The sequence below is a fragment of the Schistosoma haematobium genome, chromosome 7 (genome assembly GCF_000699445.3).
Source record: "Schistosoma haematobium chromosome 7, whole genome shotgun sequence".
In the NCBI taxonomy this organism is placed as follows: Eukaryota; Metazoa; Platyhelminthes; class Trematoda; order Strigeidida; family Schistosomatidae; genus Schistosoma; species Schistosoma haematobium.
The window spans coordinates 10451194-10472411 of NC_067202.1; the positions used below are offsets into that span (position 1 = coordinate 10451194).

Genomic DNA, 21218 nt, shown 5'->3' on the forward strand with positions numbered 1-21218 from the left:
GTATATAAACAGAGTGTGTTTGAAATATGATTCATATATCCGAGGCTGAGACTTGTGTTCTGGACTTAACTGGCTGGGCTAGACAGGGGAGCGGAACCAATCAGAACCCTAGGTTGTTCTACGTGTTTGCGCGTCTTTGGTCCGATCAATAATTCGCTGTCCTCTAATCAGCAGCATTTTCACAGTCATAACACATTGATACAATATATATATAATCATGAAATCTGATAAAATATTTTTTGCCTTAGTTGAAACCATAAATTGATATTTATCTCTGTCATAAGATACACGCATCTATTTATTGGATACATCTTACCCAGTTTGTTACAAAAGCTTTCATCCCTTGAGTCATTTATAGAGGCTGTATAGAGACTGTATATGTAAAAGGTGAGATGACCACTTCATGAGATGGCATGAAGTAAATGTCCCTCATGGTTATATGAATGAAATTCTAGGAATCGTCTGTACATTTTACCATAAAATTCTTTGAGGATTGTTTAAAATAATATAAAGGACTAACAATCTTACTTTAATAGTGTATTGTATTTTTCTTATCAAAGTAATATACTACTTTTCATTGGATGAAATCTATTCAACTTGTGTTATTTTACTTCGTTTGCATCACTTAAGAACTTTCTATCTCCTTTTATCTATGATTTATCCGTTTTATTTTCCTATAAACCACCATCTCATTTAATATGGCTTATTTTTTAGTGTTGTTCTGTTGTATCAAGTAAGGTTTTATTATTGTTTTGGTAATTCAGCTTACGTAATTCAGGCTCAAATGATGTCAGTAAGTGATACTAAGTCATATGTATTCGAATTTCAGTGGATAATATCGTCATCAGCAAAAATGTCGATATATTATGCCTATATGTAGCAACAACTGGCAAGAAACTCAAGTACGAGGATTTATGTCGATTGGTTACAATCATCTGACATCACCAAGTTTCCAAGCTCATCTAACCTTGAGATTGCGTTGTCTTTTGGTTGATAGAATTTAAAGAGTAGACAGTGTCGCTCTGGTTGGTACTGCTAGTATAGCTAGTATATAAAAATATGACAGTTAAATAGATTACGTTATCCTAGAATCACAAGAATGACTAATGCAGCACTCTATTATACATATGAATATTTCCCATGTGTTGCCACTGTCATGATTCGATCAGTATTGTTTTATTATTACTACCGATATCACAGCTTCTATTCTCATCACATTTAATGCATCGATCTTATATATAAAATTGTATTCAAAGTAATCAATTAAACTTTTCCTGCTAATAATCAATCACTGACGTTATACAACACAATGCTTAAGAATCTCATACTAGAACGAAATAGTTTCAAGCTTCTCAATAGTGATCATACATAGATCGGTTCATGATCTCAATGAAATTGGAGGATCTTCATCAATTTATAATGCTAATTACTAATCAATAATATAAAGGAAGATGAGAGTGAAATGAAAATCAATGAAAATTAAACACATACAATCAATAATCAGTTTTATTGAAATGTTTTTTGCAAAGTAAAATTTTCACATTTTAGTAAAATGTACTACTTTTTAACGGTTGAATTAGACTTTTTTGCCACGTTTTTGCTATACCATGATGTACATATTCTAAAAATAGAATTTTAATAAAAACAAAAATAAATTTAAATAAGGAATCTCTTCAAAAAAAGAAGATAAGTGTTATATCCCGATAAGAATAATGAATAGTAACTGTTGGAATCTATATCTGAACTAATACTATACGTATATTTTTATCGTATAATTAGTAAGCAGCTAAGCTATGTATATTAATGTTCCTACTATCATAAGCTTTATTTTGACCTATGAACCGTTATTATACGATTTACCATTCATGAGTTATGCCCAATCCATCAAGTACTATCTCCCACATTCACAGCCACATTTGGCTAAATCTTGTACAAACGTTGTTTCCTATTTTATGATACGATGTCGTCTGTTTGGTTGTTATATAAACCTAGTATGTTTGAAATGCACGATTCATATCGCAGAGACTGAGATTAGTGTTGTGGATTTAACAGATAGCGTTTTATGTGTCATTAGTCCAGTCGATAATTCACTATTCTCTAGTTGGTGGTAACAGAATCATGAAAATTAACAGCATGCTTATCTTTTAAAATCCTGAAGATAATCTGTTTTGTCCTATTTAATTGACATAAAAACTGGGACATAATACTTTAAACTTCCTCTTTACGACTCACTGATTCTTTCATTATTTCTCAATTGAAACTGGTAATGTTAATTAAAATACCAAAACCTTTACTTAATAATTAATCCTACAGTCGATCAAAAAAGTTTCTGAAAAATGTTTTGTGATTATTGCTGTTTATTAGTCAGATAGATCTTCAGCTTTGAAGAAACTAATAATCTTTTTAGGAGATCTGAACGCTTGTCGCTTGGAACAGAACTCGTACTACTCAAGAATAGGATATTATTGTATGATTATGGCATTTATACTGTAACATGCAATTCAGACGTATCGATGGAATGATTCCTGGAGTAAATCTCGATATGCGATTCGAATCGATTTTCCACTTTATCGAAGATCAACTAATAATAATTTAGTAGTTGAGTTCATGAGTCAATTGAAGTTAGACCACCATGGAAAACCTGCAAGCTCTAGACGACCATTTCATTCTGTTGTGAGATTCATCAGTAGTGCGCATCCGCAACCCCAACCCCTGGGATTCGAACTCAAGATTTATCAGTCTCGCACGCGAATTTTTAACCTCTAGGCCAGTGAGCTGACTGGCATCCAACAGTGTTAATGTCTAACTTCATCCAATTCACGAAATTGAGCCACCGTCCACTATTGTCTTCAGTGAGTTACTGTCTCACAACAGACCCGTGGATGTGCACATGTGAGGAGTCCCACAGAAAGATGAAACGGACATCTAGTGCTTCCAGGTTTTCCATGGTGGTCTAGCTTCAGTCGACTCATGATCTCAACTATTAAACAACTAATAATAACCAACCAACCACACATATGATTCTAACCAATTAATTTCATTCATAAAATATATCAGCTTTTTATGAATATTTTTAAAAACGTGTTCTTCAAATGAGAACTGATAATTTTAATAAAATTCAGCTATTAACGATACATTTATTATTGTCGAAAGAAATTAGCTGGATTAATAGTGTCGATTTTACAAAGAAAAGAGGAGTTAGGAGACAAAATTTCTTTCTAGTTGTTCTAATAAACGCTACAAACCCAAGAATGCTCAACGAACAAGTATACGGAAATACAAGTCACAGATCAAATATTTTATCATGATAGAGAAAACCGTTATATCAGAAGCTTCATAAAAATATTACTAATGAATTGACCGGTCATTGCAAAATGAACCCCGAAAACCACAAAATAAACAGTCCAACCATGTATGGGACATATCTCGGAAATCCCTAAAACAGTTTTGATGGGATGGAGAATAGGTATTTCCTTAAATAACGTGGTCCCCTCCTCTTCACCTAAACATACATGGATGTAAACTGGCAGTGAAACGACATGATGTATCATCATTAATATTAGTGTATTCCTACAACCATGAACATCAATTCATTTCGGTTAATGTCAAAATTCTGTGTCAACGAAATTTAAACAATTCCGAAAACGATTAGGAACATGACATGGATGTCAGTCGGTAGTTGGTAGACATACTGGTATAGATCTAGACTGTCAATGCTTATGGAGAATATCAGTCAGTTAAGTGTTACGAGGTCAACCGAACAAGACAGTAAACAGGAGTTCAAGGGAAGATGGAGATAAAAAAATCTATTTAAATATTTAAATTGCTTATCTCTGTGTGAAATAATGTCGTCCAGCAAGACTGACCTTGTCACTTGCCTATGTGCTTTGTGAGCTTTAATTTCTTTGGCATTCGGTGCAGCCAAATCCACTGTTGTTACACAATCACCATCTTTCACTGTCAACTGATCGTCCTTATCTAATACAAGCTTAAATTGTTCCAACCGAAGGAACATTTGATCTGAAATTTTTTAATGAATAAACGCAAAATTAAAATCTTCATAAAACAGATTATCTGAAATATATCTAACAGTAGATACATGATCTCCAGCATTAGCGTGGACAGGATATGTATATGGACAGGATATACTACATGAGACATTTTATTAAAACATACGATAAAGTTCTAAATAGTATATCTGTTGAAAAGTTAAATGATTTGAAATATGTGAACAGATAATAGGATCTATAAGGTGGTCAATACCAAATGGTTCATTTCATTTATCAAATGATTCTTCATTAAAGCACAAACATTCGCTACTTCTGGAATATTTGAAGCTTTTGACACTGAAGTACTTATCAATCTAAATTGAGTTTTAAAACCGTTTAAACATAGTTTCCTTCCATTTAAATATTAAAACATGATGGTAAGCAGAACTGTATAGTACTATGATCAGCCTTTAAAATAATCCGTTGAACAAGTTGTTAGAGAGTTTACTTATGATAAAAAGAAATAATCAACATATCGCATTGGCACAGTTAAACAATATTTGTCATGAAGTCTGAATATTGTTAGAAATAGTTAGTAATCTCTTTTATCCGATAATTTAATAACGATATGATAGGCAGGAATTTAAGACAAGTCTCTTTAGGGTTTAATTACAAGTAGAATAAAGTAAAGCATGTAAATTTTACCTACTGATAGACAGATAAAGTATAGAAAAAGGCATGTGTATTCCATCAACTCAACTGAGTACTTGATAATTATTCACTTTGTTAGTTACAGACCAAGGAATTCATAATAAGTTTGGAACTCACTGCAGATATAACTATCATACGGGAGAATGAAACAAAATGATATTCCAAAAGTTTGACTTTAATCATCAAAATAATGCATTGACTGTCGAATGTTGCGTTCTCAAGTGAACAGATGCATGCATATATGTCAAAATGAATTTGAATCATTTTTATGCTTGAATTAAGAGTTTGAAGTAGTTCATCAAAACTTAACAGGTTACAAACTTAAGTGTACACTAATCAATCGTAGGCCTTATTGTGCCCAATTTAACAACACACATACATTGCATCTTCATCTCCATTGTTGGAAATATCTGTAGAAGTCCTTAAAAACCAAGCTTTTTAATTATCTCATCGTTTTACATTTCTTTGTCACCACATTGTTCCACTGACGCCTCTGTTCAGATTTTGGGTAATTAGATGAAATTACTGGGGATATTGTCCATTGAAAAGCGATAATCTATAGTGATGACCGAATGACAGGTTAGAAAATCACATTCGGTCATGGTTGAATTTACAAGTGATAAAAATTCATGGAAATAGCTAACTCTTTGATTATCAGAAGAATAAAGACTTAGACAAACCACGAGTGTGAAAAGATGATATAGTATGGCATATATTTCATTGTATGAATCTTCATATTGTTTGCATAATTCAGTTTCGTTTAGATATAAACTTACTATTTTCATTAAATTCAATTGGAATATAAAGATCACTGAATTCGGTATTTACCACTGGCATAATTGATAATGATGCAATAGATAAAAATAGCAATAGACTAGTGGAGATTAAATTCATTTCTGTTCAGCGTTTATTATGACTATTTATTCAGAAAAGAAAAAGACAAAAAAATTGTGTTATATAATAAACTAACGCAAAAATTTCAAACAATAATATCAGAAAAAACATTTTGCGGATCTTATAGTAATTTAGTAGTTGAGATCATCAGTCAATTGAAGCTAAACCACCATGGAAAACCTGAAAGAACTGGATGGCCGTTTCGTCCTATTGTGGGACTCCTCATTAATAATTAACTTGAAACAGATTATTTTCTTGAAGAATGTTTAATCTTTAGCTCAAAGGAAATTTCTGTGGTAAATCATGAATATAAAAATTGGTAAACAATAGGCAATACACTATTTGTAGACACTTGAACAGGTAAGAATATGATGTTGTTGTTAACTCGTTAACATATCGAGATAATGAGAGGGAGGGGATATATGCAGATGTATTCATAAAATTAATTTTAGTAACCATTCAAGAAGAACTTATTCCATACTGATAGATAAGTTCCCGTGACAAAAATACTCAATATCAATAGAAACCAAGTGTAAACCTTGGAGAATATCTATAACATAAAAAAATCTATACATACATCCATATATGCTACTAGCTAAGTAGTAATTTTTAAAAAAATTCAAGGTTGGCTCTATGGTGTAGTTTATTCTGAAATATTTTAAACATCGATCTTATGTAATGAATAAATTCAATTTGGATAATATTTTGTTAAGTTTGTTGTGTGTGTATGCATGTTATATAAATATAGATTAGTATCCAATTGGCAGGATTAATATGAAATTGGAAATATTGATTTATTATCCAGAATGGTTTTCACATTGTTTTTGTGTACTTCTTTTTTTGTTACGGCTTACCCTTAGTTTGTCTAATTGACTTTTTTTAGTTTTCATGTCATAACGAGTATATGTGTGTGATAAGATTGTTCGAAATGTATTGCGCAAATATATCATCACATAATTCTGATAACCTTCGTCTTTTGATTGCATTAACGAAATTCGAAATTGATTAGTTCAAAGTGATAATGTAGTAAGTAAACAAAAGTGTAAACTGACATTACTGCAGTATTAAGTCATTCTGTATAACTGTCGATAAAGAAAATTTCTATTTTTTAGTTGAATTCATAATTCTATTGAAGCTAGACAACCATGGGAAACGTGGAAGCACTAGACGACCATTTCGACTAGCTGTGGGACTACTCAGCAGTGCGCATCCACGATCCCGTCTCGCGACATTCCAACCCAAGACTTATCAGTCAAGCGCGCGAACGCTTAACTTTAAACCGCTGACCTAGCATCCTATGGAGCTAATATCTAACTTCAACCAATCCACGAAGTCGCGCCTGTGAACACTAACACAGGGATGTTATAATTCAGTTTTAAAGGGGACATTAACTGTTGTTTACTTTAAAAGATCATAAATATTGTTCATAAAGCTACTCAACAGTTAAGCCAAGAAAATGGTTTACATCACTAATGTACTTTCACTAAACAGCCATTGCCAACCAACGAATACTGAACAGCAATAAGAAGTCAGTATATGAGGATAGTTGTAAGATATTTTCCTGCATAACATTAAAATCTGTTTTCTTTATTCCAATGAACTTACCATTACTACTATAAGAAGAAATAATCTTTTTTAAAATAAAATTTACATTATCCCAATTGAACTCACATGATCAAAAAGAAAATCTAAAAGTTAAATAAATATCAGTTCAAATTAGAGACTATTTATACTGAATATATTCAACATTTTAAATTGGGGTATGACAATTGATCCATAAAAAATCAATAAGAGAAACAAATCAATAATTGACAAAATTTGTTACATAATTATGAAGAATTATATGACATTATATATAGAACATTGAATATTGATAAAATGTAACATTTTTTTCCATAGAGACTAAATAAATAGAAATAGATTGACACTTATGTAATGTGAATTTATTAAAGATTTCTATATTATTACATTGAATAAATGTAGGCTAACTGGTCAAACTTTAAATTTAAAGTCTTTTGTTCAGGCATTATACACTTAAATTAGTTTATTTGATTATATTACAGTAACCAAGTGCAGATTTATACCGTTCGCTTTGAATCATAATTTATGTGTTTTTAAATATTAGTGATACTATACAGTGAACCTGATTAGAGTAAGTATTGCATTGTTTGAGTATAGATCTTATCAGCTATGAGTTGGATATTTTTACTACTAACCATATTTTTTATATACTTGGTGTATGATTGACAATGGATTCCAGGGCATGGGTCTTTTTCAGTTTGGGACCCGTCCGTTTACTATCTACCTACAGTATTCATATTCATATTGAGACTCAAACTTAGCACTTCTCATTTCAAACGCATTATCTATTGAGCTACTGAGCCCATGTAACGTATACATAGTAGATGTACTAAAACGTTTGACTTAACATTTTATCAAGCTCATCTGCTCAAGTTGCACATATGGTAATAGAGATCTTGAATATTCATAGTGTAAAATTTCACATTCTTAGTAAACGAATTTTTACATTTAAAATAATCCATAACTATTTCGCAGAATGTGTATACACACGAAACCCTATAAAGACCGTTGAATGCTACCGATATAGTTATGAACAATCATGAATAGTGTAAGTGATGTTTTTTCCAGTTGGCCGATTCATTTTGAAGTTTACAGTTTGTATATATTCGATAGATATTTGGATACTAAATAATTATTTCAGTCAGATGATTTCAATAACTCTATGAATCGGTTGGAAGATATTTTCATGTTTGTTAAAATTGAGATAAGTTAGATGTGTTCATGACCGTCCCATTTAAGGTACTGAATAATTTTAAGAAACGGAAATGAATTTATTATCATTCGACGATTGTAATTGCTGTAATCAAATGCTCTAATTATAGCAGTTTTTAAGGTTCTTTATGAGTTATATTATTAAAGTCTTCATCAGTCGAGTCATATGATCATTTATTTTAGTATCCAGTTTACTACCATTTGTAAATGTTTGCATTTTACTCACTGTTTGATTGATTACTAATAGCGAACAAGGTCATTGAACGTATCCCAAAATACTTCTCTTGTGTATAATGGTGGAATCTATGATATATATTTCATTCTGGATGTACTCACTGAGATTTGAACTCAATACCCATTAATTCAAGTCCCCATATGATAACTAATAATCTGCTGAGTTCATTTAAGGACTAATTGATCCAAAGAGGATGATAGTTACAATTATTTATGTGGGTTCATATCCTGGAATATTAATTGTTGGTGTCTGAAGTGTTGGCATAGCGTTTGAGACTCACTGTGTACTCGAAAGGATGAACATCGAACTGACAAGTTCCAAAGAGGACGTCATCTTAGATCTGTCATTAAAATTCAAATCTTAGTTTATAAAAACTACAGTGAATGGGCTTATCTGTTGTGGATTTACCATTAATCTTTGAAGTTGTAACGCAGATAGAAAACAAATAAAAATTTTGGTGTTTACCGATATTTCTCGAAGGCACACATTTACTGACTCTTATAATGATGATTTTATGCTATGATTAAGTTTCTTTTATAGAACAATTTCTTGTTGGTTCTTCATGTTGCATGGAATAGCTAGTATTTCTGTATATATCTGTTAAAAGAATAAAAGATTAAGTCCTTGAAATACCACCTATTTCTAATTAATTTGATTTACATTGGAGGATAGTTTCGCATTCAGTAATTTGGATGACTCTCACGGTCTCCTACATTGTACGACCATTCCATGTTCCTAAATTAGTGGTTGCTCTGGTTGTCAAAAGGGTCGTCAGCCACGTGACTCCCGATGGAACTCGGCTCTCACCATGAGGCGTCACAACTCGTCTAAATGAAGATCTTGCAACCCCCAGGGGAGAGTTTAAATGGTTTGAATTATCTTTTCTGGTTATCGTTGTTTTAGCGAGTTAGTTTTCTACGGGATGAAGTCGCAAACCCCATGCCCAACCCTCGTACTTTATTCCGGCCCAAGCCCGATCGCGCATGATATTAATCATATTTTTACATCTGTCCAAGTGGAAATTTGGATAAACTAAATTCATCCTTGAAAACAATTTAAAGACAAATTTCTTATGTTTTAACAGAAATTTTAGCATTTTATTTACCATTATTTCACTGTATAAGTCGGAATATCATGAGGAAATGAGAAAGAGAAAAGTCATACAGCCAAGGAATAGATGAACAAGTATAGTATTTAAAAGGAGGTATAACTCAGTCGAAAATATGGTCAATAAAGATTATTTTCCTGTTTAAAGAACTATCATAAATTATATCAGTCTTGGACACAACTATAAGAAGTCTCTACTGGATCCTATTCTGGACCAGTTCTAATGATAACTCAACCCACTGGGTTGCATGAAATCTAGCTACCCAGCCGGAAGATCTATGTGGATCGAGAGGTCCTAGTGACATACAACGTTCTGTGATAAAATGCTACTATATCATAAACTTACATCTCTATATCTTCCCCACTCAGTCCCACAGTTGATAATTAGTGGTTGTTAAAAAAGAGACTAGGACGACATTCATAAAATGTATTTAATGGTGACACGCACTAAATTGTCTTCTATGAGTCAAAACAAACATTAGCAAACCTAGTCATCACCGAAATGGTGCTTGTATCAGATGTGAGCAATTTTTGAGGATAACAAACTCGAAAACTATGAGTCAATAATCACCTTCACATTTGAATATCCAGGTCTTACGAGCGTAGACCAGAATTGTTTTAAATGACTATCCGTTTACTAGAAATTTTAGAGCCAGATTAACATCACATTGGCTCTGAAGATGGGCTAAATCGGTGTCGACTGCTCTGGCTTCCACTATACTGACATTACTGAACAAACTACATAGGTATACATGTAAACTTCCAATTATATATATATATATATATCAACAAATTCCCTTAGACAGTCTCGTTCATAAGCAAAAACGAAAAGAAATAAACATTTTATCATTCTCTTTTCACACACACACGTACACTGCATATACACAAATAATTATAAAGGATTATTAATATATTTGAAATGATACTTGAAATCCAGTTCGAAGTTAGATGAAATATGATGATCTTGTAGCTATGAGATCATTAAGTGTATACGTATAAATGTGAGAGGAGATGTTACATAACTGAAATAACTCATATATTTACCTGCTTTTTTAAAGATATTCTCTTCGCTGTAAATGTATTTATTTCTAATATTGAAGAGTAATTTATGTAGTTATTGTTTGAAAAATATTTCTTGTTTATTTTTATGTAAAATAAAGTAAAAAGTTTATTCCAAATGAGGAATGTAACAATCAAGCAATTTATTATTCTCCTCTTCTTCATGTTAGATTACATATACTACTCACTAATTTCCAAATGTTATAGGTAAGTAATAAAATTAGGAAAGATGATTATTTATCGTGCTTGTTTAGTAAATTTTCAGTATATCAGTGTTTATTGTCAATTTTGAATATTTATAATGCAACCAATTGGGCCAATACATTTAGTAACGTATATACTTCCATCAGGTATTACACATCATCCCCTCCAAATATCGATCACAATAAATGCAGATTATTTTAAGATAAACAAATTTGCTTACTTACAAGTAGTTCAATAAATAACACACAAAAAAATAGAACCATTTCAAAAATGAATTACCATTGACCAAAGATTATGGTCAGTATTAGTTTGCAAAGATAATCAATAACAGCAAACTATATTTCAGTCTAAAGGAATAAAATAATAGAGATCAAAATAAATTACTAGTGATTGAGGAAACAAAAGGAGTTTCTTCTATTTTTTCAATCGTACATTTTATGAAAGTAATTTACGAGAAGTGTTTGTGAACAAAACATACGTACATACACACAAACGAACAAATCTACATACATACATTAAAATTGGTAGAATTATGCCGAATTGAAATAAATGATAAAGCGGTACAGTAAATGATTAATTTGTGAAACAAATAAAACAACATTAAATAAAACTGCAGAAAATATTCCTCCTCAAAAAAAGTCGTACGTTTTTTGTTCCTCGTTTAAAAGTAATATTGAACTAAGAACATCACATAAAATGTTAGTTTTCATTCATTCAAATATGATTATTTGTTTATTTTGTTGAGAACTACTTTTGTTGAAATAAGTAGTTTAAAACGTTATCCAGCTTTTTTCTATCTTATTGTATTTTCATCTGGAAATGTAGAGTTTATTTGATTAAACTGAAGATGTTCATTGAATTGTAATTCTTAGGAGAATTAATCCCTTATTCATTACTATTATCGTAATTATGTGTATACAAGTATGTACACTAGACAAAATAATGAACAGGTTCTACTGAATTTCGAAAGAAAAATAAAATAGAAGAATACACTTTTAGATTTCATTCTACCATTATATTTATGATGAAAATATTTGTCCATTACTTTTTGTTCACATGTATGCATGAATTTCACCTTCACTTCCTCTTTCTTTTCCTCTCCTTCTAAACTTGTGTACATTGAATACAATTATATGGACGTGTACATTTAATTCGTAAACATAAATATACTAGGTTGTTATTAATATAGAATGTTTAAAATAATAACATCAAAGAAGATCAGAATAAAAGAAGAAAAAAGAGAATAAAAAGAGGAGAAAATAAAGTTAAAATCATATTGAACACTGTATATTATTATTATTATTATTATTATTGTAGTTTTAATTCAATATGGTTTTGTAGAATCACTTTTTGGACGTTTCAATTGAACTTTAAGACGTTTCATACCAATTTGAAAACCATTCATTGCATGTATAGCTGTTTGTGCGCTTGATGGATTATCAAAGCTAACAAAACCTAATAAAATAATATTAAAAAACAAAGAATTATAATCTATTATTACGAGACAAATAAGTAATGGTATTATGTGAATATTGATTTTTGCATCATTTATAATTTTATGTTTACTGATTGAGCATTACTTCCGGTTTCATTGAACCTGTTTAAGGATAATGATCATTGAACAAATTAAAATGTTGTTCAAACGATTGAAGATATTTTTTAAAAAACATTTCATTGTATAATAGTTGAAGTTTATTTAAACAGTAAACATGGAGATTATGAAATTGTCTAATAGTTTATCATATAATATTATGCAATATGGTTCAGGGAAACTCTGGGTATTTACAATTATTGAGCGGTGATTAATGGTCAACGTTACTTGCTTACTTACTTACTTACGTCTATTACTCCCAATGGAGCATACGCTGCCGATCAGCGTTCTCCGACCCACTCTGTTATGAGCCTTCCTTTCTAGTCCTATCCAATTTTTGATCATACTTTCCATGTCTGTCTCTCATGACGTAATGTGTTTTTTGGTTTCCCTCTTCTCCTTTGACCTTGAGGATTCCAAGTGAGAGCACGCCTTGTGACGCATTTGGGTGCTGTCCTCAATGTGTGTCCTATCCACTTTCAGTGCTTCTTCTTGATTTCTTCCTCCTCTGGTCAACGTGGTGTTTGTTTAATCTTTAGTACAGATCACATTCCATCAGTCCATTTGCAATGTGTTTACTAATCTAAGCATTTCCACATGTTTGGATGTTAAGTGGGTAGAGGCAATCATTTTAAATGTTTCAGTCAGATCTAGATGGGACAACTTATTATTAATGTCTGCAACTATGATACTGTTTGATAAGGACTCGAAAAGTCATTCCCTTAATAGTTATGATATGCTTTATAAATGAGGGCTATTTGACACGAAACTTAGATTCAGAGTTTTCTATTGGTTACCTTCAATCATGTAAATTCAAATTTAATATCTATCAAGTGTGTTTGAAGATTATTCAACTTCGTCAAGTTTTGAACAAGTAATTTTTTCATTAATATACTCATAACCAGGTAATTATATTCCTATCAAAATTTCATAAAGTATGCGTTGTCGTTCATGTTAGGATAAGTATTATACTTTGTTATCAGAATTAGAGAAGGTTTGTTATTGTAGTGCCCCCGAATGCCCTGGTACGGCCGAGAGTGGGGAGAGTCAACTCGCCCTTTCCAAATGCTTTCACATGGCCACGTGCACACAAACGCTGCCAGGGAAATCCTATTTACTACCTTCTCGTGGCGGGGGTGTTGATTACGAAATTGAGAGGACAAAAAGCGAATGTCCAGCGCTTTACCTTGGTTGGTGGATGTGGAGGATCCACCTACGGGAGTTAGAAAACCTTGATTCCAAACCAATGGTGCACATGGACTCCAGTGTCCTGAGGGAAGAAATAGAGTATGAATCAATTGTTGGTCACCGGCTACCATGGGACTGCATCTCCTGATGTTGCTCCATTTCCTTCTAGATCAGACCTTTAGGTCAAAGGCTCGGTGTATGGCCCCCTAATAAAACCACCAGTTTCGGTACCCGGTCAATATCCTAGCCCTTGCACAAATCGCACGATTTATGTGGCGCATATCTATATGGTACCTCCTTGTACCAATGTTTATGTAATCAAATAAATAAATAAAAATGTTATTTTCGTATTATAGACCAATAATACATTCAGAATAATAACTGCCTAATACGTAGTAGAATGAAAAAGTTCTCATAAGATCAAATAGACAATTGATAAAATAGCTTGTATAGAATAAAAAGTCAAGTAATTGACAACTCTCATTTCACATTTGAAGGGATAATACTTTGGAGAATTCCTTTCATTACTACAAATTGATGATAAAGTTGACTATAAAGTAACTCATTTATCAAGTAGAAATCTATAAAATTGTCTTATAACTACACTTTTTATAATGTGAGGGCTAGTGATATTATTCAACTGCTTAAATCAAAATTGGGCAAAATTAAGGAGGTGAAACCTCGTGTTTACTACTTTTTTCATTAAACTAATAACACCACAGCTTTTAAATTAAATACTATTTAAATTAATGAAAAAAAAACTTACCAAAACATTTACTTTGATTCGTTGCACGATCAACATATACTTTAGCACTGATTACTGTTCCAAATGGCATAAACATCTGAGCCAATTCTGGATCGCCAAATTCCTGTGGTAGGTGGTATATGAAAAGATTGCATCCCTCTGGCCCTATATACATACATATATATAAAGATAGATGTTGATTTGAACCTAATTCATACATATTTATTAATCATATACATAGATATAAGTTTATCATTCATTAACTTGTATACTGGTGTTGATAAGAAAGAAATACAGAGTGGATATTAAAAGAGAATTGATGTGATTTGCCGTTAAGTTCATTGCGTTGATCAAAATTTGTTGATCTAATTTTAATTTAGTCGATAATGTAAGTAACTTAACTTTACAGGATGTTTGGCCTGATCCTGGAGGTGGTGAGAAGCAATTTAGTAGGTTAGCCGTGGACTCAGAATTCGTTGATATAGTTTTAGTTTTGAGTGAACTTTTACTCCCCTACCATGTAGAATACGAACATTCGTTATTCTGTGTGATTGTCAGTTTTGGAAAGAAATCGTAACCAATTGAGTTCAGTCACGTTTGAAGTGAGACCAGTAGTATCAACGATACCGAAGGACGGTCAGGTAGTATTGTAGTGAAACGGAGACCCGCTGGCGTAAACCAATTTATTGTTGAATTGAAAAGTACAGAGTAATTTAGCAAAATATGAAGACTATACATTAAATATAGTATTTGCATATCTTTCTCCAAGTTCCCCTAACATGTTTCACGATTTTTTATTCCTGTTGTTATTGTAATTGCTTTCTGTTTACATTATTGTTCTCTTCATCTTAATTTTCTCAATCTTCTGCTGCCAGACATTCCACTTGTGATTGGTGTCACGTACTACTTATATCTGTCAGTATAAGTAGCATCTATTACAGTATCAGAAATTTATTGCGATTAACAAACTGAAACATTTTATGCCGAATACGTTGTATTAATATAGAAATGAGCCTAAACGTTATTGATGAACACTCCTGTGAAATCTGAGACTTATCCATTAACACTGTACTCCTATGAGTAAATTTGTAGGCCAGAATTATTCAGTTTGTTATGTCCGTTACTACTGCCCAATATACGTGTGTTTTGCTGTACATGTTCACTGACTGACTATATGTATTCTTCGTTTTTCTTCTGTGTACTAGTTACATTAATTTGCCAATTTACAAACAAATGAAGTAATAAAGGATACATTTTACTTGTTTTAATAATAGATATGACGCCTAGATTTTGATTAAAAAACACTATGTAAGGTACTTAAATAAGATGACTGTAGAAAAACTAAATCCTACATGTAAAGAAATGATATCTAACTTCAATCGATCCATGACCTTGCACAAAACTTCGTCTGTTGTCTGAGGTGAATAACTGTCTAACACCCGACACGGATTAGACTCTTCTGGTCACGGCTTCTCAGTAGAACTCTAGGAAATCCATCTTGAAGTTAGTCAGCAATGAGCAAATGATTACTATCAATAAGGGAATTTGTGAAGACTGTAGTATATTTAACAGTCTAATTGACGAGTTGATCTAAGCTAAACCAATAATGAAAACGCGGAAGCACTGGCCGGTCATTTCGTCCTAGTATGAGACTTCTCATCAGCGCGCATCCATGATCTCACACGCAGAACTCCAATCTAGGACTTTCAATCTCGCTTGTAAACGGTTAACCTCTAGACAACTGATGTCTTTCAGATCTTCAATGATGATCTAGCTTAGATCGACTCATAAACCTAATTATTAAATATACTACAGTCACCATAAATCCTCTTACTGAAAACAGATAATAATCACTTAAAACCATTTTTATGATAAAATCAAAATCCATAAATACAATGCGTTATTTGTTATTTAGTCAGACAATAGTCTTTTTGATTTCAAATGTATTGAGGTGGATTTCAACTGATATTTATGGTCATGGAAACAAGGAATGATGCAGGGATCTTAATAACTTGGGATGATTAGAACCAAAAAGAAAATCTGATCGGGAATGAGTTATGAACTTTATTCCACTAAAAAACTCAATAAAATTGCGAATTCAAGAATAGATTCATTGTGTATACGATTATTACATCATTTAGTAGTCGTAACAATAATAATAATAATAATAATAATAGTGAACAGACAACTGAGATGGGGAAGACCAATTTATTGTTTAATGCAAAATTACAGAAAATCTTGACGAAGTATGAAAATCATACATTCAATACTCCATTTGTATATCTTCCATCAATTGTGCCTCACAAATCTCATTGTTCCATCACTCCTGTTGTTATTACAATTACTCCATTTTTATATTCCTGTTCTTTTCATTTTGATATCAATTTTCTGTTGCCAGGCACTTTACCACTTATATCTGTTGACATCAGTAGCATACATAACAGTAGTCGTGTAGTGAACGAGAATAAAAGTGGGGATAATCAAATGCATTTGAATACAAAACTACAGAACATTTTAGCAAAATCTAAGAACCATAAAGTAAATACTGAATATGCAAAATGTCAATCAGTTGTCTCAAACTTGATTGTTCCTTTTGCAAATATAAAACAATCGTCTCAGACTTCATTGTTCCTTCATTTCCACGGCGATAATTCTCTGTTTTCATTCTCTTTTCTCTGATCTTCTTAACGTTCTACCGCCAGGTATTTCACTTTCTATTGATGATACATACTACTCATAGCTATTGACATTAGTAGCACACACCACAGTAGTATTAATAGCAGTAGTAGTGTAAAGAATGTTAGTAGTATTGGCAGTAATGAATTCCGATAACATATCTCATAGTTATAGCAGGACTTATAACTTACGGAAATAATACTGTATGTTTCCTGAAAATTACAGTCATTTACATTTAGAAAGGATGATAACAGAAATGGTGTAAATGTAATCTATCCAATAAGTATACAAACTGTGTTAAAATAAAAACTTTATTTTACAAAATTTAGTGGAAGTTGATCACTTTTATTCTGTTTCGAAATACGGTTCATTATTGGGATTGCATTTGCTCCTCAGTCATTTCTGTTGTATTAAATGTTCTTGAAAGTCTTCAGAAGTCAAACGTTTTAGCTAAATTAACATTTTGATATGATTTCTTCAGTTCCAAATTAATCACTAGAACAATGTGAACAAATGATAATGCGAAATCCAGTTCACTAGCAGAAATATGAACAATTAATGCATGATTGAAAGGATCACGAGACAGGATACATTGTCTGTTGTCATCAATATATTTCATCCCAAATCTGTCATGCACCTGTATCGTCCTTTTTATCTTCTCGGTTAACACTGAAATGTTTGATTAACTTGAAAAGAGACATTTTTCCTAGATCTATCATCTCCACAAGCAGTCATCAATACTGAATGGATGTAATGAGATATATTCTTGTTTCGATAAAAGTTAAATGCAACTCATTTCGCGTGTTTATTGTACAAATCACACATCCGTATGATCTTGATAAGTACATTACATGAATAATGATCAATGCTTGAACAAATATTTTGACAGGATACAGGCACTGACTGTACAGAAGGCATTACTTGTAATCGGGTCAATGAATATTCAATAGTTTAAGACGTTTTCTATTATATTTTTAGGAAATAAATCATCTTTAACAAGATAATGTAATTTTGAATAGTAAGAAAAGAGAAAGCGAATCAAACAATCAAGTGTACATAAACAGGTTCTGACATTCTACTATCATATCTATCATATGTAACTGTACTTGATATATGCAACGTAGTGAATATCTGTATGTGAACTCTTCTCCTCATATATTGAGGTGCTACAGCTATACTATTAAAATCATAAGTAAACTATGCAATTTCCAATCAGTTGAATTATAACAATAGTAAATAAAGCACTTCATAACAGATATTAACAAATGGAGATTATCATTGTTTGTTCAACACTCTTCATTGGAACAAAGTTTAGATTTTCTAGCTAATAACGAGACGAAGATTGTTTATATTATTAAACGTTGATATTCAATGAATCAGTCAATGAATCAGTCGATCAGTGGTACTGGAATTAACGGAAACAGCTACTCAGACTCTATTCCATTGCAGTACTATTGTCTATGTTAATCCCGATAGTTTTCGATTCTCACTTTTCTTAAATGTTGATTTCATTCCAACCGGTACAAATATTTTATTCAGTGACACGATATATTTTTTCAAGTTTTCTATCATTGCTTACTCTTTTATCATTTTGATGAATCCAACATATTTTGCTTACAATCTTATACTACTTACAAATTTCCATTAGGTGAAAAGTAAAATGAATAATTTCCTTTGTATGAATCATGTTATCAGTGATCAAGTCGATTCACTTTATGTATATTTTCTCAGGAATTAATAAATAGCTCTTGCTTATTTGTTTATTTAAACCAAATATAATACACGACAACTAATTGTCTACATTCATAATGACAATAATACGAACTACATCAAAACATTTTGTGTGCATAAGTTCACGGAACAAGGTATTGTTAAATTATATAACATCGCATTCTGCAAAATATAGCGGGGTATGTTTGTGTACTGAAATTATTCACTCTTTTCTTAAACTTAACATTTTGTACCGGTTAAATACATTATGGATACTATAAACATTTAAGACGAAACAATAATATCTTTGACTGAAATGCACAAGCACAAAATATACACGCACACGCACACACATACATTGGTACAGACGTATACTCACATTGATTCACTGAAACATTAATAAACTGACAACTGACATAAATATGAGAATACACTAAACAGTAAAGATAATCTTAATACTTCAGAGTAATCTGACCGATGTAGCAGTAGTAGTAGTAGTGATAATGTGAGTAATAGTAGCATTTAAAGTTGAACAGTTGACAACGTCAATAAATAATCATTAGAAACAAACAAAAAGCAATGTGGAATTTCGATAGCAAATTACTAAAATCAAAAATAGTTCACCATAGTTGTTATCATTATTACTATTTGTTATAGTCATCAATAACATGAAGCAATATATTGATTCAATATAAATTACTAATTAGCAACGTCAACGATAATCAATAACAATCAAGATGAACAATATTCCTATATCACATCAATAGTATAGAATGATGAACAGATAAATACGTAGACAGATAGATAGATGCACCATTTACTTTACATTATTAATAAAACCTTCATAATTCATAATTATAATAGTAATTTAAAAGGTGAACAAATGATTCAAAGAAATCATAATTAACACAATTACTATAGTTTGTGTTTGTTTGTTTTTTCCAACAATTGACAATGAAAACGGGAACAAGAAAAGTAAACACGTTTTACTACACACTAACATATAACACAATCTGGTGCAATGCCCAACAATAAAGATTATTTTCAAGGGTTAAACTAAATAATGATACTAATGATAGTAATAATAGTAATAATAACTTTCATTTAAAACAAGGTGAATAGATAAAGAACTCAATTGAACAATTCATAGCAGTCATTATCAATGAGTTGTACAAGAAGAAATAATAAAAAAACAAAATATTAGAAATAAATTTACCGTTGATCATTTGTTAAACTGTTGGCTAATGAAGAAAATTAGACAGAATAATAATAATGATAATAATATGAGTTGTGAAAGTGAATTTATAAAAGATATTGAGTCTTTAATATTCAGAGAACTTATTTCACTTAACTAAATTGAATGATTCGCCGAGACTATAATTTATGGACGATCTAATCAGAAATGTTTCAGGGAGTTCAAGGTCACGACACCAATTTCAGTACACGATGCTCACGTACGATTGGTTCACAGTGGATTTTAGAGAAAATGTGATAATTGAGCGGCTACAACAAATTGGACTATTAAGAAGTTCCTTTATTTGTGATTTTGGTAAGCACATAACATGTGGACCATGTGATGATGTTGTCTTACGATGTAATGTGTGTGCTAGGATATGACTCTGTTGGTCGATCCAAATTGAGAATAGGGCAAATTCTGACAATTGTTGCGAACTGGATAATAAAAGCACCAGTAACACTGATTGCTACCAGGTACTAAAATATATACGGATGATTGGAGAGTGTACAGATACTTACATGGACTTGGTTATTTGCATCGTGTCGTTATCCACAAGTGATATTTTTTGAGCCTGACAACCGGAGTGCACACAAACACTATTGAAGCTATGTGGTTGAGGCTGAAAGTATTTTTGCGACCTTATCATGGCTCCAGGTGCCGACTATTATGAAGTCATATGGATGATTCCCTCTATCGTATGCATTGCGATTTAAGAACTTTTGAACCTCTTTCTAGATTTGACAAATTTTTGAACCATTTAAAAGAAATGTATCCACTTTTATTCATTAGTATTGTATAATATATTTTCACTTTATACGAAGTGTTTTGTGATTGGCTAATCTTTCTCAAGGTCACTTAAGATTCGTTCAAAGCTCGTCTATAAATTATAGTCTCGCCCCAAAAAAACTGGTAACAAGCTAAAAAGAAGGCTCTTTATCGATTAAATATCTTCATTTAATAATCATTATAACTGAGATATAATGATCTGATAGATTTCTTTCTTGAGAAGACAACCATCTAAATGGTTAGCCTCTTATGCTTGAAATAGTATTTAACTGTTATAAGTTTTAGTAATAACT

The 21218-nt window shown here is 31.6% G+C and overlaps 1 protein-coding gene across 2 annotated transcripts in view; it reads right to left on the reverse strand.

Moving 5' to 3' along the window:
• Positions 1-1488: 1488 nt before the first annotated feature.
• The window catches only part of CELF5 (CUGBP Elav-like member 5), a 108302-nt gene continuing 88572 nt past the window's right edge, over positions 1489-21218 (reverse strand). Inside the window, exons 1-4 of one of the 2 annotated variants that reach the window (XM_051217963.1) lie at positions 6172-6205; positions 5477-5616; positions 3867-4020; positions 1489-1621 (exon numbers count right to left, since the gene is read on the reverse strand). In XM_051217963.1, coding sequence (XP_051064396.1) covers positions 1558-1621; positions 3867-4020; positions 5477-5594 — 336 coding nt within the window. In that variant the 5' untranslated portion in view covers positions 5595-5616; positions 6172-6205 and the 3' untranslated portion in view covers positions 1489-1557. Of the gene's footprint in view, positions 1622-3866; positions 4021-5476; positions 5617-6171; positions 12448-14537; positions 20144-21218 lie in introns of those variants that run through there. The other variant, XM_051217962.1, reaches the window with a different exon arrangement.